This window comes from Camelus dromedarius, chromosome 10, assembly GCF_036321535.1.
Source record: "Camelus dromedarius isolate mCamDro1 chromosome 10, mCamDro1.pat, whole genome shotgun sequence".
Taxonomy (NCBI): domain Eukaryota; kingdom Metazoa; phylum Chordata; class Mammalia; order Artiodactyla; family Camelidae; genus Camelus; species Camelus dromedarius.
In genome coordinates, this window is record NC_087445.1 from 19,045,904 (window position 1) to 19,073,704 (window position 27,801).

General features: G+C 39.6%; 1 protein-coding gene and 1 long non-coding RNA gene across 9 annotated transcripts in view; one reads left to right on the plus strand and one right to left on the minus strand.

The window, feature by feature from the left end:
- The first annotated feature begins 1,410 nt into the window (after window positions 1-1,410).
- On the plus strand, window positions 1,411-7,228 carry LOC135322262 (uncharacterized). Its single transcript, XR_010382634.1, has 3 exons — window positions 1,411-1,546; window positions 3,157-3,206; window positions 5,859-7,228. It is a non-coding gene; the product is annotated as an uncharacterized LOC135322262 (long non-coding RNA).
- A 135-nt stretch (window positions 7,229-7,363) lies between these two features.
- FOCAD (focadhesin) overlaps window positions 7,364-27,801 on the minus strand; it is a 234,736-nt gene continuing 214,298 nt past the window's right edge. For all 8 annotated transcript variants that reach the window (XM_031449632.2, XM_064490168.1, XM_031449629.2 and 5 more), the window contains 9 exons: window positions 24,693-24,821; window positions 22,501-22,616; window positions 19,745-20,005; window positions 18,992-19,081; window positions 15,381-15,558; window positions 13,704-13,801; window positions 11,982-12,233; window positions 9,854-9,929; window positions 7,364-7,762 (listed from right to left, as the gene is read on the minus strand). In XM_031449632.2, coding sequence (XP_031305492.2) covers window positions 7,689-7,762; window positions 9,854-9,929; window positions 11,982-12,233; window positions 13,704-13,801; window positions 15,381-15,558; window positions 18,992-19,081; window positions 19,745-20,005; window positions 22,501-22,616; window positions 24,693-24,821 — 1,274 coding nt within the window. In that variant the 3' untranslated portion in view covers window positions 7,364-7,688. The remainder of the gene's footprint in view (window positions 7,763-9,853; window positions 9,930-11,981; window positions 12,234-13,703; window positions 13,802-15,380; window positions 15,559-18,991; window positions 19,082-19,744; window positions 20,006-22,500; window positions 22,617-24,692; window positions 24,822-27,801) is intronic.

The following is a 27,801-nucleotide window of genomic DNA, read 5'->3' on the forward strand; positions in this document are numbered from 1 at the left end:
CAGGCAACCAAGGAAGCTAGTCTTCTCCACGTGGGATCCCAGGACTGGGGCGCCGGGTCTGTGGCTTAACCCGCTGACGTTCCAGGGCAAGTGTCTGCCTGTGTGATCTCCTTTTTCCTCTTAGTCCCCTCCGGGGGCACAGGTCCTTACACGATGTTTTCCTTCTCATCCTATCCAATTACATGGGTATCCTTCTTGCAGCCTTGGTTGTATAGGAGTTCTTTTGCCAGTTTCCAGTTACTTTTTCGTGAGAATTGTTCCACATACAGATGTATTTTTGATATTTGTGGGGGGGAGATGAGCTCCACATCCTCTTACTATGCCATCTTGATCCCTCTTCTCTATTTTGCTTTTAATGTTGCTTATTTTACTTCTAAATTTTTTAAAAAAATGAAAGCTTAAGTGTGCAGACAGAACAGTCTCTTTGCAAACTTCAGATGACTTAGTCTAGCTTCCTCCCAATAAAGATGGCTACCTGCATTGCTGAAATATTTGATTATATATGAAATATATCTCACTAAAATGAAGAGTAAGAATTAGAGAAACTAAACTTTATGGGGTCATTATAAGAAAATATAAATTTCATTACTAAGCAGTAACTTTAATTTTTAAACCAGATTACTTTAAGAACCTTCCTACTTCTTAATATAGAAAACCAAAAAGAAACAGTAAATGTAATAATTGTGGTAACTTTGGAGTAGAGATGACAACTGACAGTAATTTTAGATATGTGCAACAATTGTAACATTAAAAAATCTGATTTCTTTTGGTGCCAGAGTCCCAATTGTTAAAACATTACTGTGGCTGGTTGCCTGAATTCATTATTGAAAGATCTGCATTTTGATAGAGGTTGGTGAACATAAGGGTGCGGTTTCTTTTCCCACTCAAGTTCTTGTTCCCCAGATTAAGAACACTAGACAATAAACATCTAGTAAATCAGATATTACTCAGATTGCAAAGTTGGTTTCTCTGGCTATCTATTTTAATTATGTCCACCATATTCTCCATTTCATTTTGTTCAGTGTCATCAAAAGCTTACCTCAAATCCAATTAATATAGATGAAATAGGAACTATTAAGATATTTTGAAAATGTGAGATATAACTTTTTAAATGATCTATCTTTCGAGTTTCAAACACCAAGTTCCATTACCTGAAGTTCTAAGTAACCCAAGCTAAGGAATACGAATTACACCAGCAGTGCCTCTGGTGCTGAGAAAAAAAGAAAAGAGTAAAACAGAACTGAATCAAAACTGATTTGGAGAATTTATTTCATTACTCAGCAAAAGTCTACCTAAAAAATACAAGTAAATCAGCACAAGTAGTACCATCAGAGTCCTTGAGCTTTTTCTTTAACCATATAGTTGAATGAAAACTAATAGCTAACACTTCAAAATTCGTTCAGCTTTTATATTGTTTTTTCAGTCTTTATTTCTGCTCTGATCTTTATGATTTCTTTCTACTAACTTTGGGTTTTGTTTCTTCTTTTTCTAGTTCTTTTAGGTGGAAGGTTAAGTTGTTTATATGAGATTTTTCTTGTTTCTTAAGGTAAGCTTTTACTGCTGTAAACTTCCCTCTTAGAACTTTTTCTGCATCCCATAGATTTTGGATTGTTGTATTTTCATTTTTGTTTGTCTCCAGGTGTTTTTCGATTTCCTCTTTGACTTCTTTAGTGATCCATTAGTTGTTTAGTGTCGTATTGTTTAGCCCCCATGTGTTTGTGTTTTTTGCAGTTTTTTTCTTGGAGTTGATTTCTGGTCACATAGTGTTGTAATCAGAAAAAAATGCTTGATATGATTTCAGTTCAGTTTTACTGAGGCTTGTTTCATGGCCTAGCATGTAATCTACCCTGAAGAACCTTCCATGTGCATTTAAAAAGAATATGTATTCTGCTTTTTTTTAAAGCAACATTTATCTGTTTTTATCTGTGAATACTATATATATTTTATTTTTAAAATTTATTTAAACTTAAAAACAATTTTTATAATTTTTTAAATGTTACTTTCCATATAGTTATTACAAAATAATGGCTATGTTCCCCATGTACAGTACATCCTTGGGCCTCTTATACCCAGTAGCTTGTACCTCCCACTCTCTGACATCTATATGTATTCTGCTTTTTGCTGGATTGTTCTATATATTAAGTCCATCTGGCCTAATGTGACATTTAAAGCCTGTGTTTCCATATTAATTTTCTGTCCAGATGATCTGTGCATCAGCGTAAGTGGGGTGTTAAAGTCCCCTCCTATAATTGTGTCACTGTTGATCTCTCCTTTTATGTCTGTTAATATTTGCTCTATATAGTTAGGTGTTCCTATGTTAGGTATATATATATTTACAGTTACACCTTCTTGGATTGATCCCTTTGTCATTATGTAATGTCCTTCTTTGTCTCTAATAACATTGTTTATTTTGAAGTCTATTTTGTCTGACATAAATATTGCTTCCCTGGCTTTCTTTTCATTCTATTTGCATGGAACACCTTTTTCTATCCCTTCACTTCTACTCTGTGTCCTTAACTCTGAAGTGAGTCTCTTGTAGGCAGCATATATTTTGTTTTTTTAATCTATTCATCCACCTTATATATTTTGGAGCATTCATTCCATTTACATTTAAAGTAATTATTGAGATGTATGTTCTTATTGCCATTTTATTAATTGTTTTGGGGTTGTTTCATAGATATTTTTTGTTCCTTTCTTCTTTTGTTCTCTTGTAATTTGATAACTACCTTTGTTTCCAGGGCGGAGCCTGGGCCCTGGGGATTCTGGGACTGGTGCTGACCCACTGGTGGGTGGAAGTGGTTCCTGGGGTCACTGGCTGGAGAGCCCTGGGGGTCTTGGGTCTAGTACCTGCTCACTGGTGTATGGATCCAGGTCCTGGCCCTCTGATGAGCAGCGGTATGTCCAGAGAGGGCTGTGAGCTCAGGCAGGTCTTAAGGCAGTCTGTCTGCTGGTGGGTGGGGCTACATCCATACCAAGTTAGTTGTTTGGTCTGAGGTGTCCCAGCACTGATGGCTGCAGACTATTGGGTAAGAGTAGAGCTGGGTCCTGGGGCTAATCAGCTGGAGGGAGGATTCCACAATGGCACCTGTCAGCACCAGTGTCCACGTCATAGAAGGAGTTCCCCCAAATGACTGCCACCAGTGCTTATGTTCCCAGAGTGAGCTGCAGTTGCCTCCTGGCTCTCCCGGAGACTCCAAGATCAACAGGTAGGTGTGACCCAAGCTCCTCTCAAATTACTGCTTCTTCCCTGGGTCCTAGAATGTGTCAGATTTTGTGTGTGACCTTGAGTGAAGTCTTTATTTCCCCCAACCCTCTGGGACTCCTGAAAGTAAGCCCTGCTGGCCTTCAAAGCCAAACGCTCTGGGGGCTCTTCTTTCTGCTGCAGGACCCCCAGGTTGGGGAGCCCAATGTGGGGCTTAGACCTCTCATTCCTTTGGGGGAATCTGTGTAATTGTGATTATTTTCCTGTTTATGGATCACCACCCTGGGGAATGGAATTTGACTGCACTGCGACTCTGCCCCTCCTGCTCTGTTCAGCGTGGTTCTTTCCTTATACCTTTCGTTGTAGAAGGTCTTTCCTGGTAGGCTCTGGTCCTTCTCATTGATGGTTGCTCTGCAAATAGTTGTGGTTTTGGTGTGCCTGTGAGAGGAAGTAAGCTCAGGGTCATTCTATTCCGCCATTCTGTGCAGAATTCTCAAGAGCACTGGTTTTGATTTGAATTCTAGCCCCAATAATTACTAATTGGATGACTCCTGAGTCCCAGTTTCCTTAACTGCCCAAGGTGGTTGTGAAGAGCAAATAAACTATGGTAAAGTAAACCTTTGTAAATTATAAAGGGCCATATAGAAGTAGAAAATTTATGTTTCCTGGATGCTTTTCCTTATTATGCGATGGCTTACCAATTTATATTTTCTGAATATAAGCTCCATTAGGGCAGGAGTGTCATGTCTCATTCACTTTGTACCCCAGAACCTTATATGGTGGTGCAGAGTAGACACTCATAATTGTGCAATTCTGACTTTATGGATTCCTACCACTACATCCAGAAAAAACTATATTTTAAGAAATCTATGGGATTAATTAGGTAATGTTTCAGTAATATTTGATTAATCTCAAAGAGTACCTCATGTTCAGAAGACACATATAGAAGTTTTTTTAAACTTATATAAATATCTTAATGTGCTGCTTGCTCCTAGGGTGTTTTAATTGTTAAGGAGAACAATTATTTACTTACGAAATTTCCGTTATCTTCTCAAGTCCTGACATACACGTTGTCAGGTCTGTTTCCAGCATTACAGCTACTATTTAGTCAGTGAAATGTACAAAAGTGATAGCATTTCTATTACATTTTAGAATTTATAAAGCATATTTTTATGTTCTTTAAACTCTCACAACTACTTTGTTAGGTAGGTTATTTCTTTCATCTGAAAAATAAAACCAAAGTCAGGGAGTCATCACTGTCATTTTTATTCAGTGTCATATCTAATAATTTGTCTGAAGTTGTTTCAGAAGTTCCCTGTGTCTGACAAGATCAGATCTTTCTTAATGGCAATTTCAAAGAATTTTGGTTTATGAAGATTAACAGATTACATGCATACTCACAACTTCATAAATACTTTATGTATCATACATTTGAAAAGATGAGATTTTAGTTTCCAGGACTAGAATAAAGCATTTCCTTCCAGAAAATATAAAAGCATATTACCTAATCCAGCACCAGAGCAATGACGATACACATTTATACATGAAGATGATACTGTGAGGCATTTTTCCATGAAGTGGTGAAGGATGTAAAGTGATCCAGACAAATTCTGTCCCCTGGTTCCACGTGAAATGCCAGCAGCTATGAATAGGCTGGTTGGGGTCAGAGACCTAGAGACGTAGCCTCCAATCTTGGTTTTAATGGAGCCCTATCCACTTAACCAAATGATCAGATTTCTAAAACAGCAATTTGCTAAAATGTTTACCACAAATTTAAAACTACTGCTCACTTTCAAAGTGACTAAGATATTTCAAGATAGTAGTTGAGTTCTTAACAAAGTCTTACTTCTTATATATAATTGTAATATCATTATCTTTGGTTACAATTGTTTTGGAGAAGTTAGCCTGTAGCAATTAACTTCAAAAACAAAGTTTATTAACATCGTATTAGTTACCATGGAACCATTACATTACAAATAAAACACAAAGATTTGAGGCACTTGCATGGATCCCAACATCTGTTCCAAATGTACACTTTTCAAATCAAGAGTCAGAGTGTTTGGATACTTCTGAGACGTATAACATGGCCTTAATCCCAGAAATTGATTTGTTAGTACACCCCAGCATGCTATTTGTCTTGGCAACTTGTGATTTCAAAAACTAACAGAAGATGACTTGTAAGGAAACATTTCCTTTTGTATATAGTTTGGAACGTCTGGTCCCCAAAAGCAGAAACTTCTGGTTTCTGAAAAATAAACTGAAATATCCTAAGGGAATACCTTAATTTTTTTTTTTAATGGAGGTACTGGGGATTGAACCCAGGACCTTGTGCATGCTAAGCATGCGCTCTGCTATTGAGCTGTACCCTGCACCCCCTTCCCCAGGAATACCTTAATTCTTACCTGACATCAGACAGATAACCAGGATGAAGGGTCTTATTATTCCAGTGACCTATATCTTAAAATAATTAGAGTTTAGAACCTTCAGAATTTCAAAATTAGAATCTGACATTTTAGACACTGTAGAGCTTCCCATGAATAGGAAAACCCTATGAATCTTAAACACAAGACTGCTTAAAACAAAAAGAGGGAGCTAGGGCAGAGAGGATACAGATAGATCTTATTTCCTGCCTTTTGTGCCCTTGTTTTCTTGTCAGGGCAGGAGCAAGGACAAAGTTTGAATGACAAGAAATTGGGCCGAATTGAAAAAGTCAGTCTAGGTTTGGAAGACTGATGCAGTAGAAAGCGCACTGAATCTGGGATTCTAGGACCTTGGTTCCAGGTATAGTAGCTTTGCCACTTATTAGATGTGTTTTCTCCATTTTAAAATAGAAAATAATTCATCTCCACAGTATTGTTGCAAGGGTTAAATAAGATAATACAAGTGAAACTCATCACTTACGGTCTAGCACCTAACAATGAATGTTAGAAGGATTTCAACCTCTGATTGGTAGGAAGTATGAGAAAGCCTAGGTGGGTGGGAAGGAGAGGGAATCTGGCTTTTCACATAAATTTTCTACCTTTCTGCTTCCTTCAAACTCATTTCCTTCCAGCCTAGCCTCTAAGGAAGTAAGAGAGATGAAATACTGGTGATGCAGTTAAGTACTACCTGAGAGCTGGCCTTCCCTTCCCCCTTTTCTGTAAGCATCTCGGCACCCTATGGAGTTCAGCAAAAGAAAGAGCTGCGACCTGGAAACAGAGTGTGAATTACACAGTGAACCACAAATATTTGAAACCTGGAATCATAAATTCATATATTTGGAAAATAAAATTAGTAGAGCTATTTTAACCTAAGTAGTAAGTACACTTGGTGACAAAATGAAGGTACATGTCACTAGGGAATACTGAAAGTTCCATGGTGCTTGTAAGGTACCAGGCATGACAGATACAAAGGTATATTATTCCAGTGGCACCCATTTTCTCCCTAGTAATCCCATATATGTATATGCATCAGTATGTTTGTGTGATTGGCTAAAGACAGCCCTGATTACTGGCTGCATGAGGGAGCAATTATTAGCAATCAAAGCAAATTAAATTCCTAGCTGATTCCAAGCCCCTGAGTAAAATGCAACCCTTGAGGATACTGCCTCATTCCTTCATTTACTTGGCATTAGGTCAGTAGTCTCCTTGATTAAGACAGAGATTTGTACTTATAAAAAAAAGATTGATATTTTCAGGAGATATCTGCCATTTTTTGCTTGTCTAGCATCGCACCATCTTTCTTCTAGGGGGAACCCAGTTCAGGTGGATGGACATACGACCCAGGCCTGGATCGTTAGTCACCACCTTCCAGGGACTCACGTGACCAATGCTGAACCAGACTCCACCCCATGTTGCTTCTGCCATACCTGTGAGCAAAGATATCTTTCGAATTGGTTAACTTTCACTTGCATTCAAGAGATCCAAGCAAAAGAAAATTATGGCCACCACTAATGAGTCTGATTTAGTCAATGTTTAACACCATGCTTATTATTTCAATGTGTATAGCAGTTCCACGAGAGATATGTTTTCTTATTATTGCTAAAACACTAACTCACTGAGTCAATCAATATCCTTTAGAGACTTCGTGGGAAACAGAGCAGTTTCTACTGTCATCACTATAGTTTGGTTTTGCTAGCAAAACCTTACCCATGCCTTAAAACAAATAAAAGTCACATGCACAAAATGCACAAGATTATTTTACTAGAATTTAGAGGGGAGGAGATGATATAGTCAAATTTTCACAAAGAAAATCTTCAGATTGAACTCTAGCCAAATAAAAGAAAATTCAAGTTCTTATCTCAATCTCCAACTGGCCTGGGTACCAAAGCAACAGCCCCACTCCTGGCATGCCTGGTTCAAGGTGTCTGTTATGTGGCCACCCTTTTAGTACCGTCAGCTGTCTGCATCATGTCTCAGTAATCCCAGACATGAATTCTGAAATATTCCTTCTGTCTGTATGGTTTTCCTCATCCAGCTGAGAATGCTGCCAGCTACCGCCAAACTGTTCACCAACCATACGCTCTGGTCCATATGGCTTTCTTCTTAAACTCTGGGAGAATTCTCAGCGACAGCAGGGTGGCTAAGGGGACAGAGAATAAAGTGCACTGTTGCATTTGGTGGCGCTGCATTTGAAAAGGTCATTTAAATCAAAAAGGTGTCAGAACAGAACTTGACATGTTCTCACTTGGCTAATCTTGAAGACTAAGAGTTCCCATCAAGCCTTAGACAGAATTTTAATGGAAGGAAATAATACAAGTTGAGGAAAAGGTGGGTTTTTTTTTAAAGTTACTTTGCAACCAACCAGTTAATGGAAAATTCTGCAGAATTAAAACAAAAACTGACTTCTGGGATGCTGGTGATATTCTTTTTCTTAATCTGGGTGCTGACTACGTGTTCCCTTTACAAAAATCCTGCTTATGACTTGTGCACTTTTCTACATGAATATGATTTTTCCACTAAATGTTTAGTTACATGGTAAGCAAAAACATAAAACCTGATTCTGTAATGAAGTTACATTCGTGGCCTCAATGGAGCAAGCATGACTGCACTAAACTGTATTTGAACATACACCTTTTCTTATCTGTCATAGGTCCCTCAGGAATCAACTTCAAGTAGGGTAGTCATGTGTAATTCCTCTAGGTAGCTTATATATCTTTTTTAGAATACTAAGATAAATATATTGAGATGTTATTTAAAATATAATAGGGTGAAGGGATAAAGGTAAGCTAGAGTCACACAATTATTGTGTGTGACTCTTAGGAGCACTTGAATCAAGTGCACATGTACTTCTTTGACCCAAATAACCACTTTCCTCATCAGTATCAATTGTTCTCTTCATGACCCAAGACAGTATATGCTTGGAACAACCAATGGTATAATGGACTCATGACTATGAAAAATGAGTCCACCCGGCTGTAACAAAATAGAAAGATTGTGAACAAATCATATTAACAGCATTTTAGTGTACCAAGTGACCTGCCTTTCATCTAATACAATCTTCAAGTATATTAGATGTTGTCTCTAGTCTCATTCTCTCCAGACCAACTGAAATGCAAATGATACCAAAAAAATGAGTCCAAACTTCGCAAGGAAAACAAATGGAGGAGATTCTAGCAGCAAATCTCTAGGGAAGGGCCAAATGAAAGTGTGTTGGACCACTGCCCTGATTCTCGGTGAAGTTCTGTGGTTGATCCGAATCACCTTCCTATGCATGCCTTCCCAGCCACTTAGGTAGGGAGAAGGATCAGAACCAATACATTAGGGAATTCTTGCTTGTTAGGCACTCAATAAATGATACCATACTTAAAAGTAAAATATGGTCAATTTTCAGCAGAGTCGGCCAGCAGACAACTTTCCCAAGGTGAGACTTTTCAGTGTGGTAACTTACAACAACTGTCAGGGCATCAACAGCAGCCACGGGTAGGAACCAGACCCCAAGTCCCAAGATGTGGATGATAGTACAAGCCATCTTCGGGCGCAGAGCCAAGGCCCGGAAGACTTTTCAGCTTTGAGTTTAAAAACTACATAATTTTCAGAGAAAGACTCTATATTTGTGGATATTACAGTTATTGTTCAACAAAGTCAGTGGAGATGTATAAAAAACATGAAAACCACCTAAATGCCTGGAAGCATAGTAAATATCCAATTCCCTTAGCAATATACTATGCAGCTGTTAAAAATGCTGCTTACAAAGCCAGTGTAAGAACAGGTTAAAATGCTTAAAAAAATAATTTTAAATTAAAAAAGTGTATGTACATTTTTTCAGTTGTATATGATTATAAATATGTTAAAACAACACTCATACACGGGGGGGGGGGGTGGCAAAAACTTAGGCAAAACAAAATTGTCATTGGGCAATGGGATTCTGGATTCCTCTTTGTTTATTCTTTTTACTTTTATGAATTTTCTAAATTTTAATTAAAGTCATATTTTATGATTATAATAAAACATTTAAAAACCATTTAAATAAAAGTTAAATTTAAAGGCAATGGAATTCTTTTTTAAATCCACTTTCTAATTAAAAATGCCACACTGGTGACAGCTTCAGATTATTTCTTTCAATTGAACCAAGATGAGCCCTTTCAGGAGCCAGCACACACTAGAGAGCTGTTCTGCAGCACAGACATTAGGTGGTTTTCACTACAATGGGCATAAAGCATGGCGGTAATACCTTTTAAAAGATCCCTGGATTTTGTTGAGAGGCCTTCTTTAGGGCTTTCCATGATACTGAATAGCCAGTCAATGAACTAGGGTGAAAATGAAGAACAGTATCAGTGAAAACGATCTTGTTAACAGTAAGAGATCATGCACATCTTTGGGCTTGCATGTATGAGTAGCAGGGTGGTAGTCCCTGGACAATACCTGCCTGGGCTGGGAGGGTGGAGAGGAGACCGGGAGCAGGCACAAGAGATGGTAAAGTTGGAAACAAAATGACTCAGCAAAGTCAAACCTCTTTCCTCTGCTGAATACCCTGGAACTTGCTATAGGTTTTAAAAGTAGGGTAGAGATGGACCCAGAGGGCTTCCTCTATGCCATGTACATTATCTCATCACTCTGAGAGGCCCAGAGAGGTTAAGAACCTTGCCCAAGGCTCTTCCCAGTGAATGGCAGAGTCAAGATTTGACCCCAAGTACACCTGGCTTCAAAGCCTCACACTCTTCACATCATGCTGCCTGCCGCCCGTTTCCGTGTGCATCGGGCCTGGGCTCCTTGGCTGGGCAATAAATAGGGAAACACATCAGATGTAAGCCCCTGTTTCTAAAATAAAATATGTTTCTGTAGATGAGAACAGTTTGTGCCCAAATGGATATGAAACAAAGTTGAAATGCAAGAGTAAAGACATAAGGCAATTTACTAGGTAGACCCAAGCATGTTAACTGCAAATAAATCCTGCAGAGTGGGTAGAAACTCCTAGTACTCATGAGTTTGATCTCCCAGGGTGCAGCCAAATTGTGTTTGAATTAGATACAGGGTAATTTCTTTGACTGAATGTTGCCAATCTTGACTCATTTAAAAACACATAAACTAGTCATAGGTACCAGCCCTTTTAACTTTGGACTTAGAAGCTGGGTTGAAGAAAGAGTAAAAGAGAGGAAAAGAAATATTCTTAATTTCTTGCTTTAATTAAACTTTTTTCTTTATCTCTTTTTCTTAATTTTGTTTTATCATATCCTAATGGTAAGTAAATAAATCAAGGACTACAAATTTATAATAGATGGAGAATGTCTATATTACAGTCCAAACTGAACAGAGGATCCCAGGCCAGAAATAATATGAGGGGATGGGATACCACATTTAAATTTATTTTCATTAAAAATGAAAAAGAAAACACAAAATTGGGGCAATAATACAAATGCTTATCAGATTTAAGGAAACAAAGGCATTTAAATTGAGACTCAGTGGAGTTGTTCATGGCTAAACTGTGGGTCCATAGTTCAGAAATATTTTTAAAGATTAATGTTCAGATTTTAAGGGTAAGCCACAAAAAGTTGGCTTTAAGCTTTCAACCTCATAACATCCAGTTTTGATTAAATGGGATTCAAAAAAGAATCTTTCAATTGACTGAATTCAAGACGGGTCAGAGCCATGTAATGAGAAATACAGGATGCACCATATTTTCATATGCTCTGCACGACAGCTAGTAGTCTGGGGAAACTCAGTATTAAAAACCAAAAGGTGCTACCTATAGTTTAGATTTTCCTGAGGGCAAAGGTGATGACATTAGACCTTTACAAATCCCCCCACTGTATCTAGCATAGGCCAGAGGCACGCTGGGCACCTGGAACATGGCTACAGCATGGAATGAATGGTGGGCAACCTTAAATATGGTAAAAGATGGGCATTCCAGATTCACATCTCTTCCCTTGGACTCACCCCCAGGCACTGTTGACCACCCCTCTCCCTTGCTCATCACCACTGTATCCTTATCAGACCATCTCTCCATTTTGAACATGCCTTCCCATATGTCCTCACTCTGAAATTCTGAACTCAGAGAGTTTCTCATCCTTTTATCCCCAGGATCAAGGACACATGTGCCTTCAATAAATGAAGGCAAGTTTAAGTTTTTCTTTACACCTCATCCCTAACTGTAAGCAAGCTATTGTTTTCAGCCAGCAGTTACCCTGAGACCGGGCTAGCCTCAATCTCTGAAGCTCTGCATCTGGCTGAGATTTGGGGCTGAGTAGGAAAGCCTGTAGTGGGACTGCAGTTTCACTTAACTCCCACCTCAATTCTACTGCAGAAACTGCTGAAGAGAAAATGGCCGCCTGCCCCAATAAGCAGGTGGCTGCCAATCCTACCTTCTGGGTCTGTTCCTTCCACGGCTCTTTCTGCAGAAGAAGCAGCATGCTACTGGGAAGGAGAGTGAGAGCCTCCTGCAGAGTGACCTTGTGCAGTGGGCTCCTGCCAAGGAAGCCTGATGCTGGCCCTGCCGGGCCATGTGCTCCATGCCATGGCAACCAGCTGGCACTGAGGCCAAGAAGGAGAGGGGCAGCGTGGTCTGCCCAGGCAACCACTGCAGTTGTGAATACCAGCAACAAGAAATCCAAAGCCTACGGTGGAAGTGGAAACAAAGGTAGGGCACATGTTTAACAATTCAGAGTAACGCATGTTCACATATAGCCCCCATCACAGTGCAGTGTTATTTTCCCCTCCACCCCACCCTTTCTCCTGCCCCACCCCTACCCCAGGAGAGGAACTGGACTGAATAGCAAACTCCATTTCCATGCTTAATGGAGAGAACTTTTGGGGTTTGGAAGGTTTGAAGGATTCTCTTTTGTGAGGACAGAAGGCCCGATGGTTTCATTCTTATTGCTCTAATATTTCAGGAGAAACATAATTGATTTAATGCCTAATCATACTGAGATCCAAACGTTCCTCTGTTTTGGTGTTTTCAAAGAGATTTAAAAATTTATTAAGAGACACACGAATAGGGATATTTAGGTTTATTGTTATGTGGCCAAAACTGATTTTTTAAAATAAAATGTGTACAGTCTGAGTCCATTTTTGAACAAAAACAGTAACAAATGACTACCTTCATTAAAAAATCTGTTTAGAATCCATCTACTTAGATTTTAGACTAGACACTTGTAGAAATGGTGGTAACAAGGGCTACCTCTGAGGAGTTCTATTACTATGATTTAAATTATGCTGCTTTCTGCTCATCCATATTTTCTAAGTTTTAAAAGATTTTTGTAAGGAAGTAGAGAAGGTTAATACAAACTTGGGAGAGCATAAGAAAAAGAGGACAGATTATGCTAGCTCCCCCCAAAAAGTTTAAAAAGTTCTCCTCAAACTCTTAAAATTCCTAATCTCACAAATTAAAATTTCAAAAAGACACATAACTCTGCAGAAATGCTGGGCAGAGTATCAGACATCTCAAGTCATGCATATTTTACTCACATAGTAAACCAGAGACCCATGAAACACGGCTAGAGAAAAATGCTAAAAAATTGCACAGTGGGCAGCTGAGCCAAGAAAATGAGGAGGGCAAGAAAGTGCTGTCCTTCATTTTATTTATTAATCTTTTTTTTTTACTCACCCAATACTAGCTGTTGCTAACCTTTTTTGGATCACAAGTCATTCTGCAGGAGGGATGAAAATTCCCCTGCAATGTGTGCATGTAAGTACTGGCACAAGCACAGATGACTGGCATACACGTCAGGAACCCCTTCAAAGCAGATGTCTGAAGTCATGCTCTGGGCCAGTGTGGAGACCAGAACCCTGTACCCCACAATCTACGTGGGATCCAGCCCAAGTACACAGGACCCTAGGTTCCCTCTCAAGCTAGTGTCCTTGGTGTGCCTGCCTGTCAAGGAACATGTTCTGTTGAAAATATTTTTCAAAGGGCAGCTGTGGGTGTCTCCAAGGACCTGGTGAGAAAACCCATTTCCTTGTGACCTCAGAGAGTTGTCATACTTGTTTCCCAAAAATGAAGGAAGGAAGGAAGGAAAGCTGCAAGCAGCAACATATTCCTCTTTTGAAATTTGAAGGAAGCCATGAATGAGTCCTCTAGATTGTACCTCATCAAGAGCCACGTTCTGAACAGATGCTGATCGGTAAGCAACACTCCTGATATAACCCATCAGCTCCAAGAGCCACTCCATTCTCTTCAACACACCTGGAACAAAAGGATATGACATTTTCTTACCAGACCATGATTCTCCTCTGCAACGTCAGACAGATCAGTGATAACCATCAAAACTACAGCACAACACCTGGCGAGGATTCCATGCGACAGTTTCAAGTCCTCTTCTGATACCTGAGACTTGTGCTCACCCATGAGAGCATTCTTTGATACTATTCATGTCAGATGACCATATTTTGGTCTTTTTCTTTTTTAAGATAATTTATCCTTCAAACCTGTGATAAAATGGTCAAATGCATTTACTGCAGTTTCTCAATATTAAACACACTAGGAGACTTCTGGCATGCCAACTAGCTAGTAATGTTCAATCTTCAATAATTAGTTGTTTTTTATAGTCCTCCCTTGCTTAAATGTTCCCAGTTTATGCCAAAATCACAGAGAAAACCTATCCTAAAGACATAAAAAGAAAAATAAAACCTAGCTATTACAGGGTAACTGGAGAATAAACAAACATCAGCAAAAATATTAATTTTTCCCTTTTTTTAAAATGAGGATTCCCAGCAGCAAAGACTACTTGTGAAGTTCTTCAAAATGAGAGGAAAATGGGAACTAAATTTGAAGGCTAGCTAGTGAGAACCAAAGGCAATATCAAATTTATTTCCGTATCCTTCATGTAGCTTCATGCTTAATTGGGAACGCCTGCTAATTTTTGTCCTGATACATACACTTTTGAGTTAGAGTGAAAAATCAAGTTTCTCATCACAGGTTCACTTTTCATTGGGCAGGCATTCATGCAGATATGAGACAACCAGCTCAGGTGCCAAAAAGCAGGAGGAATCAAAATTTCCTATATAATCCTGCAAAGAGTATTACAATTATATTTGGCAGTTTTTCTCTCAAAGCCTTAAAGATACAAAAGACTGGAGAGATAGGTCACAAGGGCTGTCTAGGCACCTTGGATCCGCTTAAGACAGGTGCCATTCGGGACCTGAATGTAGACTGAGAAATGACAGGCATATGACCACAGGTATGGGAAGGGAACTGAGGGTGCACCCTTTTTAGATGATTATTCAGGTGTAAATGTCTCAAATGGTCTAAAAGTTGCACCATTCATTAGAAGAGCTTCACACCTGGAGCTTCTGGCTGGAAGATTTATCCGTGTCCAGAGTTTATTCTTCTTACCCCTGAGAAGTTCTTCTACAGAATAACTATTTAATTTGTTGTTGCTGCTTTCTTTTCCTCTTTGCTAAATGACCAGCCGGAAACCATTTTCATGAAAACATCAGGCAGAAATCAATCAACATCCCTCTGTTTGAGAAACGGAAACAGGCAGAATCAACCTGATAAACTTCTTTATACCTCTGAGGGCCTGGAGGGCCAAATACAAGAAAAAAATCACCAACAGAATTCATTCCCATCTCCAAAGAGTTGATGTTGTGAGCTGTAACTGCTTGTTTCTATCCAAGGTGCTCCTCAAATATTTGGGGTAAGAAGGCCCCCACTTGTGTCAAGAAGCACTGAAGTGGTTTTTAAGTTGAGGAAAGAATTATAACCCAAAAGAGACAGCAGGTGCATGTCTGTGCTCCCGTTGTTCACCCCACACTGGCCTGACCTGTGTTGGTGTGGCTCACAATCCGTGCCTGGTATAAACAGTGCAGCATCATCCAGGCCAGTGTGTCTTTTTCACGGTGCTGAACAGCAACGCTGAGCACATCGGTCAAGCCCGTCAAGGGGAATCGTCCTTGAGAGACCAAGTACAGTCTGACAAAGGCACCCTTTTCTACGCTACTCTGCAAAAAAGCAAATTGTTCAGTTACTATTAAATTAACTGAAGTCATTATAGAACCTTGGGGCAAGGGCAAAACAGAAAGGGTGAGTTTGAAGTTGATTACCATTCCAAATGCTAAAACTGTTCATTTCCTGCAGCCTGTGACCTGCATGCTATATTAAAATGTACATACAGATAGATGGTTGTAATGTCATCTCCTGTTTTCTCATGAAAATCATAAGTGATTTCAGGGGTTAATTGGTGAGGATATTTAGTAAAGATACACAAACAATACTAATAACAATGGTAACTAATAAATACAGTACTTATGTGCCAGGCACCATTCTAAGCACTTAACATGTGTTAATTTGGCACTTTAAAAGTGTGGTACACAGCTCTCTGGAGGACCCCAAGACCCTTTTAGAGGGTCTGTGAGGTCAAACTATATTCATAATAGGCCCTGAACTGCAGTAATATTCATTGTATTTTTCACTGACAATTGCAATTTTTAAAAAAGCTAGTTGCATTTAAAATATCCTTGTAAATAATAAAAATTATTAGTTTCGTTAAACCTCTGCCCTTGAGTACACATCTTTTTAATATTCTGTATGACAAAATGGGAAGTATGAACAAAGGACTTCTGCTGCACCCCCAAGTGTGACGGTCATCTCAAGGAAAAACACTTGGAAGACTGAGTTGTGAGCTGCAACAGCCACTCTTCTCATGGAACACCATTTACTTGAAAGAATGATTGATGGACAAACTATGGTTATGCAAACTGAGTATGGGATTGCTTTTTAAAAGTGAAGGAAGTGAGAATGTCACTTCAAGGAAATTACTTGACAGGATTTATTGCCAATAATAAAATCTAAGCCTTTAAGTGAAAATTATATTTTTGGAAAATTTGTATCTGCTACTATGACTTTGGCAGCTTCCCAATACATAAAAGACTTTTCTGATGAGATTGCTAGTCAGATTGACAAATACGATGTTATGATTTGTATGATGAAATGTACCAACATTTGGAAGATTTTCAAAACACAGTGACTCAATATTTTCCAAATGACCAATCTATCTTACAAATCTTACAGTATTATACAAACTCATACATTGGTAAAGACCCAGAGTACAAGGGACCAATGGATCTTAATGTAACAGAGTCTGCGAAATTCACTGATACGGTTTCAGATTCCACAGGGCAACTAACCTCTAAGAAACTAGCACTTGTTGAGTTTTGGCACAATATCAAAGAAAGATATCCACAGTTGCTTGAAAAGACTTAACAGACGTCCCCATTCCACCTACGTATCTGTGTGAAGCTGGGTTTTGTTCATACACTTCACCAAGACAACATCACAACACACTGAATGAAGCAGCAGCTATGAGAATCCAGCTGGCTTCCATTAAGCCAGACATTAGATTTGCAACAATGTAAAACAATGCCACTTTTCTCACTAATTTGCTTTTTGGAAAATTTTTTTTTCTTATTTATGTTAAGATGCAATGGGTTTACTAATATTACTTTCTAAGTAAATATTTTAAAAAACTTCCTAGTTTTACATTTCTAATATGGTAAATACGGACAGATAAAACCCGTATAAGTAAAAGCTCTTCGGAGTCCTCAACAATTTTTAAGACACTAAAGTGGATCTGAGACCAACAAGTCTGAGGGCCACTGTGTTGACCATTTAACCCTCACACTGAGCTTGTGTAACAGATCGCTATTATCATCTCTCCTGTACAGACGAGGAGACAAGCACAGAGGTTAGGTAACTTGCTTAATGCCACACAGAGTAAGAACTGAAACCCAGGAACTCTGAGCTCTTTACCACTGCCTTCTTCTTACCTCTCTTCTTTCCAGAAATGAGTAGAATACACCGGCCTCCGCAGAACACAGTAACTCTTTTGGGGACATCAGAACACCATTTAGAATGTTCTAGGGGCAATGCTCTGAATGCCACTTTAGAAACCCAAATGAGTAACCCAACAACCTTTAGCTCTAGGTACCATGAAGTAAATTATATTAATTACTTCCAACTATATAACCTGAATATAATAGTAGGATATAATAAATTATATGAGTGTAGTAATTAGGATAATAAGTTATAAATGAGCACTTGCCTTAGGTGTGGCACTCTTCCAAGAACTTAACATGAATTGAGTCATTTAACTTAAGTCATTCAACACTCAAAACAACCCCATTAGGGAGGTGCTATTATCTCCCTTTTATAGATGAGGAGACTGAGGCAGAGAGAGGTCACATTGCTAGAAAATCAGACTGGATTTCACATCTCGCCTGTGAGGCTCCAGAGTCCATTCTCTCAAGCATTTCCTTATACTTCTTATCCTTGCTTAAAACCAACTAATCTCCAATACACTGATATCCCAAACATTCTAACAGTGGTTCTCAAAGCTTAGGATGCACTGCAATCACCTGGAGGGACTGTCAAAACACAGACTACTGGGCCTCCCTTTAGAGTCTCCAATTGAGTAGGTCTGAAGTGAGACTCCAGAATTTTCATTTCTATTTTTTAAAGTTTTTTTTTATGGAGGGTAGGTAATTAGATGGATTTATTTGTTTATTTATTTAGGAGGCACTGGGGCTTGAACACAGGACCTTGTGCATGCTAAGCACGCACTCTACCACTGAGCTATATCCTCCCTTAAGAATTTTCATTTCTAATCAGTTGCCAGGCTGATGCTGCAGGTCCAGGGGCCATATTTTGAGAATCACATGACATGATGACCAACAGCAATGTGATGGCTCACAGTTCTCTAGACCTTTGGTATTACCTGATATGCAGGGATGCCATTTGAATAAGTAGGTCCATTGGGATTCACTTATTCTAAAAAATTATTCATGTTTTCTCTGCAATTCAAATTTAACAAGATATCTTGTATTATATTCTAAATCTGGCAACTTCCCTCTTACGCTACTTTTTGCTTATTTGCCCTTTGACTGGATGTGGGTGTAAGAGGTGCTTATTAATTATCTTGTGTCACTGATAATAGTGTTTTTCACTCAGCCACCTTTCTTCATTCCAAAAGGATCAGTATCGGGTGAAGGAAAATAAATGTGAGAACAGAACTATTTATTTAAACCTTCTATGCACCAGAAAGTGCTTTGCTCAGAATATTACCATTCTTGTGGATTTTGTGTTGAGGATGTTGTCCTGTACTTATTTTTGCCCACAGGTAACGCTAAAAGTGTTCTTGACAAAGTGGAATTAATAAGGTTAAAAATTTATTTACTCATCCATCCGTCTACACTGCCACATACCCAACCATATGACTAGGCGGGATACAAGATCCCACGGTGAAACAGAGAGAGTTTTCCTGAAATTAGTCAGTAACAAATATGAAGCAAAGACAGCTTTGGCAAGAAGGATACTCTAATCATCTCTTCAATGGTAATTCCCATATCAATAATAAAAAGAACATAGATACGTTATTACCTTCGTAATCTGGGCAACCCGACTGGCTTCATCGTCCGTCATTTCCGAGAGGCACTTTGCTACAGTGATATACAGCTCTAGATCGTTTCTCTGGTAAAGAAAAATCCCAAGCATGTCAAAATTCAGCGTAAGATAACAACTATATTCTCGATATTCTGGCAAATCATTAAATATGCTTATCTCCATGAGCAGCAGCCGATGAGATTTTAATTTTATCCAAACCAAAACACATGACCAATTTTTATCATTTAAAAAAAAAATCTTTCCTGTTATTTTATATACTTTGTTCGGCTGTACTTTTTTCTCCTTATCAGAACCCATCATTCCCAATGCAGTTTTAACTTCTTTGTAAAACTACATTTCAGAGGTCTGTTGGGGGGAGGGGCAAGGCTAGTATTAAGTCACTAGATACAAACAGCGTATGGGACAACATGCCAAGGATTCTCCAAGAGTACAGTGTAAGGGGTTCTGAGCCTGCTCATCTTCTACAGACATTCGGTATAAAAGGTCTAAGAGCAAATCTCCTGGGGCTGCACTGGTTAACCTGCTTCTGAGCTTGCTCAAAACTTTGGTTCTAAATATTCAACCTCAATTTAGATCTTGGAAGCAAACACATTCTTAGTGAAGAATGTGGTTATTTCTTGCTAGCCTTCCCACCACATTCTTAAAACATACACTTCCCCGCTTTGCCAAAAAGGCTTTAAAAAATCCCAAACATAAATTGTCAGGAATGTAAATATTTTTGTTTCTCACCCGAATCTTATTTGGCAGAAGGTCAAAAATTTTCCCAGTAGCTTCGCTGAGTAGACTCCAGAGGTGGTGGGTAGGGCTGGGCAGTTTCATGGCCTGGCTCAGACCCTGTAAGGTACTGGGGCGTAACTCAGGACTGGAAAGTGGGGAGGCTGCTTTAAAAACTGCCACCATTAAGCTTTCAACAAAACCCATGATTTGTTCATCAGAGACATGTTTTATCCACAGAGGCACAGATGCCAGGAGATATTTCTTGATATTCAGCTGAAAGCAAAATAGAAGAGGTCAGATGTAAACAGAAGAGGTCTGGGTTTGTACTGCTTAAAACCTATAGGTCATCACTGTGTTTGAGGGTAGACTGGAAGATAAAGGGTTCAGGTTGCTTCCTGGCCCCTCATTTCCCCACAGCGTCATGGTCCAGTGGGCCACCGATGCATGTAATTTTAGCTGCAGCAGTGACTTTTGATCCAGGGTGACTCATGTAGATATACGCTATCTGCCAAGCCATCTGTGAACTACTCATCTTAAACCTTGGATTTTTTTCAGCAAGGGGAATAAAATGCTACTTCTAAAAGTACATGACAGTTGCTATTCAGTCTTAAAAGGTCATGTTCTCTGGCAAGTAAAGCTCCTGAAGATGAAGGCTCAACTGCTGGAAATCAACTAAACAGAGTATCTGATATCATTCCTTTCTTCTTCGGAGGAAGCAGAAAAGAAATAATGAGGGGAACTGGCATTCTCGGGCCATTTCTGACCAAAGAAGAAACAGCAGAGCATGTGGAGCTGACCATGCATCTTAGGATGCAGGAGAGCTAAGAAGAGGCGTGGTTAATGATAGCTGTGTGCCGTAGACTTGAAGAAAGCAGGCTTCAACAATTCTTAGAAACTGAAGTATGATACTAAAGGAGCAGCAAGTCAAAAAGAAGTGCCTTAAAAAATAAAATCTGACAAAAATCAGCCAACTTCAAAAAAGATCAATGTAGGAGCACGGATTATCAGAAGCTTTCGCTTTAAAGAACATGCTACTTCACATTGTTTTTTAAATAAGAAGGTACACAATTGAAAAAACAAATCTACAACTTAGTTTATTAATTAACAAAGATAATAAGAAAGGTTCATAATCAAGGACAAATGCAAAAAAAAAAAAAGGACAGATAAAAAAGAAGTGGAGGGATAACTAAAATGTAGAAAAATTTCTGAGGTAAAAAAACAGGCTGTTAGAATTGTACTTGATTCAAATGGAAGAACAGTGTTTAAGACACAGGCTTTTGAGTCAGCCAGACTCCTTCTACCATTTATTAACTATGTAGACTTTGCTTAGCCTCCATTTGCCTCCATTTATCAACCTGTAAAATGGAAATAATAAAATCTACTTCTCAGAAATGAAATAAGCCAGACACAAAAGACTTCATATTGTGTGATTCTATTCTAAATATGTGAAATTTAAATCTGTATGAAAATTTTCCTAAAAACGCAAAATTAGAGGGACAAGAAGATCAGTGATACCCTGGGCCTGAGACTGGGAGTGGGGATTAACTATAAACAGGCACAATGGAATTTTGGGGGGTGATAGAAATATTGGTGATGGATGAAAATGTATAAATGTACTAAGATTCATCAAACTGTACACTTAAAATAGTCATATTCTATGGAATATAACTCAATAATCTTGTAGAAAAAAATGGCCTTCAGGGTTGAAGAGAGATGAAATCTGACTTCTGAAAGTACTGAGTGCTTACCAGTAGCAGGTACATAGCAAGTGCTCATTAAGTGGCAGCTGGATGGGAGCTGCCTGGAGGAGACAGGTAACGATAACAACTGACAGAAAGGATGCGGACCTCAATTACACTGACCTTCAATTAAAACGAATTATGAGATACAGGAAAGCTTAAAAATAAGAAGTGCAGGCTAGGGACTGAAGCCAACAGACTAAGGAAATAAAAGATGGCTTTGCACTATTCTCAAAGAATTAAAGCCTCTAGAATAGAGGAATAACAAAGATGAGACTATTTAATTTATCATCAATTGGAAAATCTCTAAGGAATCATGGAGTATGTTTTTTTTTTTTTTGTCCTAGCTTGGAATTTACTCAAAATTATATCTCTTTACCAATTTCACATCTTTAGACAATTTTGTCCCATTCTTCCCACCTATCTTAGCCTATACTCTGGAAGGTGCCAGCCCCCTCCCTCCATCACAAATGCCAGGTTAGGATCACTTCTTGCTCAAGCTGAACACCATGGCAGAGACGTTCTAATCTTTTCACCTACACCCTCCCACATACATCCCCTGGTTTCTCTAACTTGATGCCTAACAAAATCCTATCAAGCCGTCAAGGCTCACCTTAATTGCTGCCTTTTCTGTGAACAGGAGGGATCATATATCCAGTGTCTGTGGATTTGCCTTTCTCTCAATACCTACTAAAATGATCATGTGTATCATGTAAACAAATAAACCAGGTTCCAATAACTAGAACTTTCTAGTTGTATGATCTTGAGAAAGGAACTTTAATATCTCTGATTGCCGTTTTCTCTCTCTTTTTTGGTAATAAACGTTAGCTGAAAGCATGAATGGTGATGCCAATGGCAGAGTCCTGAATCACATGATTTTCCCATCTGCTGGCCAGCTCTTATCAAGTCCTTAAATTTTGTAAAACCCCATTTGTCCACTCAACTTTGAGAACACACATCGAAATGAATGTAGATCTCCCCCCAAAGAACCACATCCTCCTGTTGCTCAACACCTTAATTACTACCTACACTCAGACCGTCCATCAGCGGTGGTATCACCCACATTCCCAACAGTGCAGCTGCGTTCTGGGATGACTGTGCCTGGGTCACCATAATTTCAAGACACAGCTGCTGTATCTCCTCACCTGAAGGAGAAGAAAGGAAAAAAATATCTGTAATGTAGCTGCCTCTCTGACTCATTTTCAGGCTTCAGGGTCTCAGATCAAATATCTGCCTGTGGGACTTCTAAAGGTAACAGGGCTTCAGCCATCCAAAAGGTATTTCAAGAGATCTTTTAGTTATGAAGCAAAAGAGTGCACACACTGGATCAGAGTCCCGATTCGTGGAACTGGTAAGGGTCTTGAAGTAGCTCAGGAAATTTCTCTTAAGATATCCAGAGAAACCTAACCACTCAAATACTATCAAACATTTGAGAAAATTCTAGCTAAAAATCTCTGTTTTTCCCTCTTCTCTACCTTGTAGTCAGCACAGAGACATTTAGGTCTAGAAGGACTTGAAGATGTAGCCACATTCTCTAGTGATCCAGTCTTTTTAATTGTCTGATTCCAACAGCAGACAAATTTTTCCCAACCAAACCCTTTCTTTTTTCTAAGGGTTTTTACTAAAACAAACATTTCCAGCACACAAAATCAGGAGAGGGGCAGGAGAACATATTTTTCAAATGAAATCTCTGGAAATACAGTACGGTCACATCATATCTGATATAGGACTGGATTCAAATGAAGGCATTCAAATGAAAAACTGTGTTTAGTTGAACTCATCTTTATCTCTTAAACTGTACGTTAATTATAGTATACAAATCTTTCTGTATATCATATGTAAGTAAGCACCAATTGTAAATAATAGAGCACTCATGGCAAACACAGATATACACACATTTTTATAGCACTGTTAAATTTGTTCTCCCTCCTTTTTTTTTTTTTTTGGAGGTGGGGCAAGTACACAAAGTTAAATTTGCATATGCCAATATGCCTACTCCATAAAAGAGAATGCTGTGGACAAACTGAGGTGTGCATTCCCTTTGCCTCTCACCACAAAGTCTGTGGTAAACAGAATAATGGCCCCCAAAGATGTCTACATTCTGATCTCTGGAACTTGTGAATATATTCCTTTGCCATGCAGATGTGGTTAAGGTTAAGAACCTTGAGATGGGGGGGATTATCCTGGATTATTCATATGGACCCATTAACCATATAAAACCTTAAACAGGGAAAACCTTTCCTGGCTTCAGAGAATCAGAGGAATGACAGTGTGAGAAGGCCTCAGCCCTCTGCTGTCTGCTTTGAAGATGGAGAAACAGGGCCACAAGCCAAGGGATGTGGGCAGACTCCAGGAGCTGGAAAAGGGAGGGAAATGGATTCTATCTGTCTTAGTCTGTTTGTACTGCTTTAACAAAATACCACAAACTGAGTGGTTTATAAACAATAGGAATTTCATTCTCATAGTTCTGGTGACTGGAAGTCCAAGATAAGGGTGCCAGCATGGTCAGGTTGTGGTGGGAGCCCTTTTCCAGGTTGCAGGCTGCTGACTTTTCACTGTGTCCTCACCCTGTGGAAGTGGAGCCACTTTTATAAAGGCACTAATCCCATTCATGAGGGCTCCACCCCCATTACTGAATCACCCTCAAAGGCCCCATCTCCTAATGATGACACTGGGGGTTAAGACTTCAACATACAAATTTGGAGGAAATGCACTCAGACCACAGCACTCTCCTAGGCATCTAGGAAGGAATACTATTCTGCTAATATCTCAATCTTAACTCAGTGAGAAGCATGTTGGACTTCTGACCCACAGAACTTTAAGATAATACATTTGAGTTGTTTCAAGCTACTAAGTCTGTGGTAATTTGTTATAGCAGCAATAGAAAGCAAACAGCATCCCAAAGGGTACTTCCTTGAAACTTAGGATTCTGGTCATGCAGTTTAATAACCATCAAACCATACACCTAGCAACATGCGCATCTCAATCAAGTATTGTTTTGATGAGTGCATCTGGTCTGGGTCTTCAGACCTCCTCCTCCTCACCCTCAGCTATTTAGAAAGTGACTCAGTGAAAGTAACCAGCTGTCCTATCCAAGAAGACAAACTTCAAGATCCCAGAGGTCCCTCCAGTCACTAGCAACTGTGATACACAATCTAAGGTTCTATTTACGCCATATCCTGAAAGCAGAGTCTGAAGACCTAAAAACACTTAATATTTACCAAAGTTTAGCCTCATAAGTGGAGAGAGGAGTGAGGCCCAGTTCACAGGAGGATACTGGTAGCTTTCTCCAACAGTTGCTATGGGTTTCATCACGACTTTGAGAAGGGAAGGAGGCAGAGATTCAGGACCTGCAACAGAAAGGAAAAAAATAATAAAACGCATCAACAGCATCATGAAAGTGGAAAATGCCAACTTTCCCTCCTTTCTTCTAGTTTCAAAGGATTTGGTAACACACCTTCAATTGTGTCCAGTCTTTCAATTTTGTGCTTTTAAAGTCAACTGCATTTGCTACAAAACTTGGCTCCCTCTGTTCTTCTCTCTCTTGTTTGTTTCCGGTCTTCCCCTCTTACCTGGACAGGAATATTCTACATTGCTATGTAACAATCTTCCATGCTCCCTTGTGGCTTTTCATCTAACTTCCTAAAAAGAGTAACCTACTCTACGTTACTGCCTTGTCGCTCACTCATTCCTCAATCCAGAAGAAGAGACAATTAGTGCCACTCAGGTACATTTCCTTCAGAAAACTCTGGGTCATTGTCAGTCCCTGTGCCTCTAAATGGCCATGTTCTGTCCCATGTGATTCCCTGCTGCTCCTTCTCCTCAGCTTGTGCCATGGCTGACTGCTCCGCAGGAGAGCACCTGAGGTAACAGCTAACCCACAGGTTAACCAGGTATCTATGCCACAGTACATGACTTTCGTAATATATACTTTTAACTTTTTTCCAGGTGGGAGGTAATTTAAACTTGAAAAAATGAGACATGATAGCAGTTCTGAGTGGAGCCATAAAGCAAAGCCAAGGTTAGAGTAGTCACTGAGGGTCATGTAGAAGGGAAGTTACAAGGAGGTCAGAAATGATGTATATAAAAGTAGACGACCAAGAAGGAGAATTAAAAGTGGCAGGAGGAGCCACATAAGTAGCAGAAGGGAAATCAGCATTAGCAGAAACCAGCATTAGCAGAAAGAGAAGCAGAGTGAGCAAAGGGAAAAGCATCAGCAGGAAAAGGAAATGCAGGGGTGGAATCAGCAGATAAATCAGTAGAATCAGCAGACACTGAAACTGGGGAAAGCAGAGATGGGGGCAGAGTCAACCAAAGGAAAAACAGCTGCAGAAAGGAGAAGCCTGGAAAAGGAGAAGCACAGAAAGACAGAAGCACAAAGAGCAACAGAATCTGTGGACACTGAGACAGGGGAAAGCAGAGACGGAGGCAGAATCACCAAAAGGAAAAACTGCCACAGAAAGGAGAAGCACTGAAAAAGGAGAAGTGCAGGAGAATGGAGAAGCCCAGGAAAAAAGGAGAAGTGAGGCACAAAAAGCAGCAGAATCAGCAGATACTGAAAAGTGGTGAAGCAGAAGTGAGAGCAGAGTCAGCAATAGGAAAAACAGCTGCAGAAAGGAGAAGTACCAAAAAAGGAGCAGCACAGGATAAAGGAGCAGAACAGAAAAAAGAGAAGCAGAGGGAAAAAGGAGAAGCAGAGGGAAAAAGAAGAAGCAGAGTCACAAAAAGCAGCAGAATCTGCAGACACTGAGACGGGAAAGCAGAGATGGGGGCAGAGTCAGGAAAAGGAAGAACAGCTGCAGAAAGGAGAAGCACAGAAAAAGGAGCAGTGCAGGAAAAAGGAGAAGCACAGGAGAAAAGGAGAAGCAGAGGTGGGAAAAGCAGCAGAATAAGCAGATACTGACAAGCGGGGAAGCAGAATTGAGGGCAGAGTCAGCAATACGAAAAACAGCTGCGGAAAGGAGAAGCACAGAAAAAGGAACAGCGCAGGAAAAAGGAGAAGCACAGGCAGAAAAAGCAGTAGAATCAGCAAATCCCGAAAAGTGGGGAAGCAGAAGCCGGGGGTAGAGTCAGCAATAGGAAAAACAGCTGTGGAAAGGAGAAGCACAGGAAAAAAGGAGAAGCAGAGGTGGGAAAAGTAGCAGCATAAGCAGATACTGACAAGTGGGGAAGCAGAAGCCGGGGACAGAGTCAACAACAGGAAGAACAGCTGTGGAAAGGAGAAGCACAGGAAAAAAGGAGAAGCGGAGGTGGGGAAAGTAGCAGAATAAGCAGATACTGAAAAGTGGGGAAGCAGAAGCTGGGGGTAGAGTCAGCAACAGGAAAAACAGCTGTGGAAAGGAGAAGCACAGGAAAAAAGGAGAAGCAGAGGTGGGAAAAACAGCAGAATAAGCAGATACTGAAAAGTGGGGAAGCAGAAGCTGGGGGTAGAGTCAGCAACAGGAAAAACAGCTGTGGAAAGGACAAGCACAGGAAAAAAGGAGAAGCAGAGGCGGGAAAAACAGCAGAATAAGCAGATACTGAAAAGTGGGGAAGCAGAAGCTGGGGGTAGAGTCAGCAATAGGAAAAACAGCTGTGGAAAGGAGAAGCACAGGAAAAAAGGAGAAGCAGAGGTGGGGAAAGTAGCAGAATAAGCAGATACTGACAAGTGGCGAAGCAGAAGCCGGGGGCAGAGTCAGCAACAGGAAGAACAGCTACAAAATGGAGTACAGGAAAAAGTAACAGCACATGCAGAGAAAGCAAGATAAGTAGAAAATTTAGTACAAGTTGAAAAACAGGGGGAAGCAGAACCAGAAGCAGAGTCAACAAAAGGTAAAACAGCTAAAGAAAGGAGAAGCATAAGGAAAAGAAGAAACATATAAACATGGGCAAATAGTTTGAACAGACATTTTTCCAAAGATGATACACAAATGGCCAACAAAGATATGGAAAGATACTCAACATTACTAATCATGAGAGAAATCAAAATCAAAATCACAATAAGATATCACCTCACATTTTTTAGGATAGCTACTATTAAAGAAAAAAAGAAAGAAAAGAAAAAGAAGAAAATAAACAAGAAGTGTTGATGACAATGTGGAGAAATTGGAATCCTCGTGGGATTATAAAGTGGTAGAACCACTATGGAAAACAGTATGATGGCTTCTCAAAAAATTAAAAACAGACCTACCTTATGACCCAGCCATCCCACTTCCAAAAGAATTGAAAGCAGGGTTTTGAAGAGGTATTGTATGCCCCTGTTCATAGCAGCACTATTCAAAATAGCCAAGAAGTGGAAGCAACCCAAATGTCCATCAAAAGATAAATGGATAAACAGAATGTAATATATAC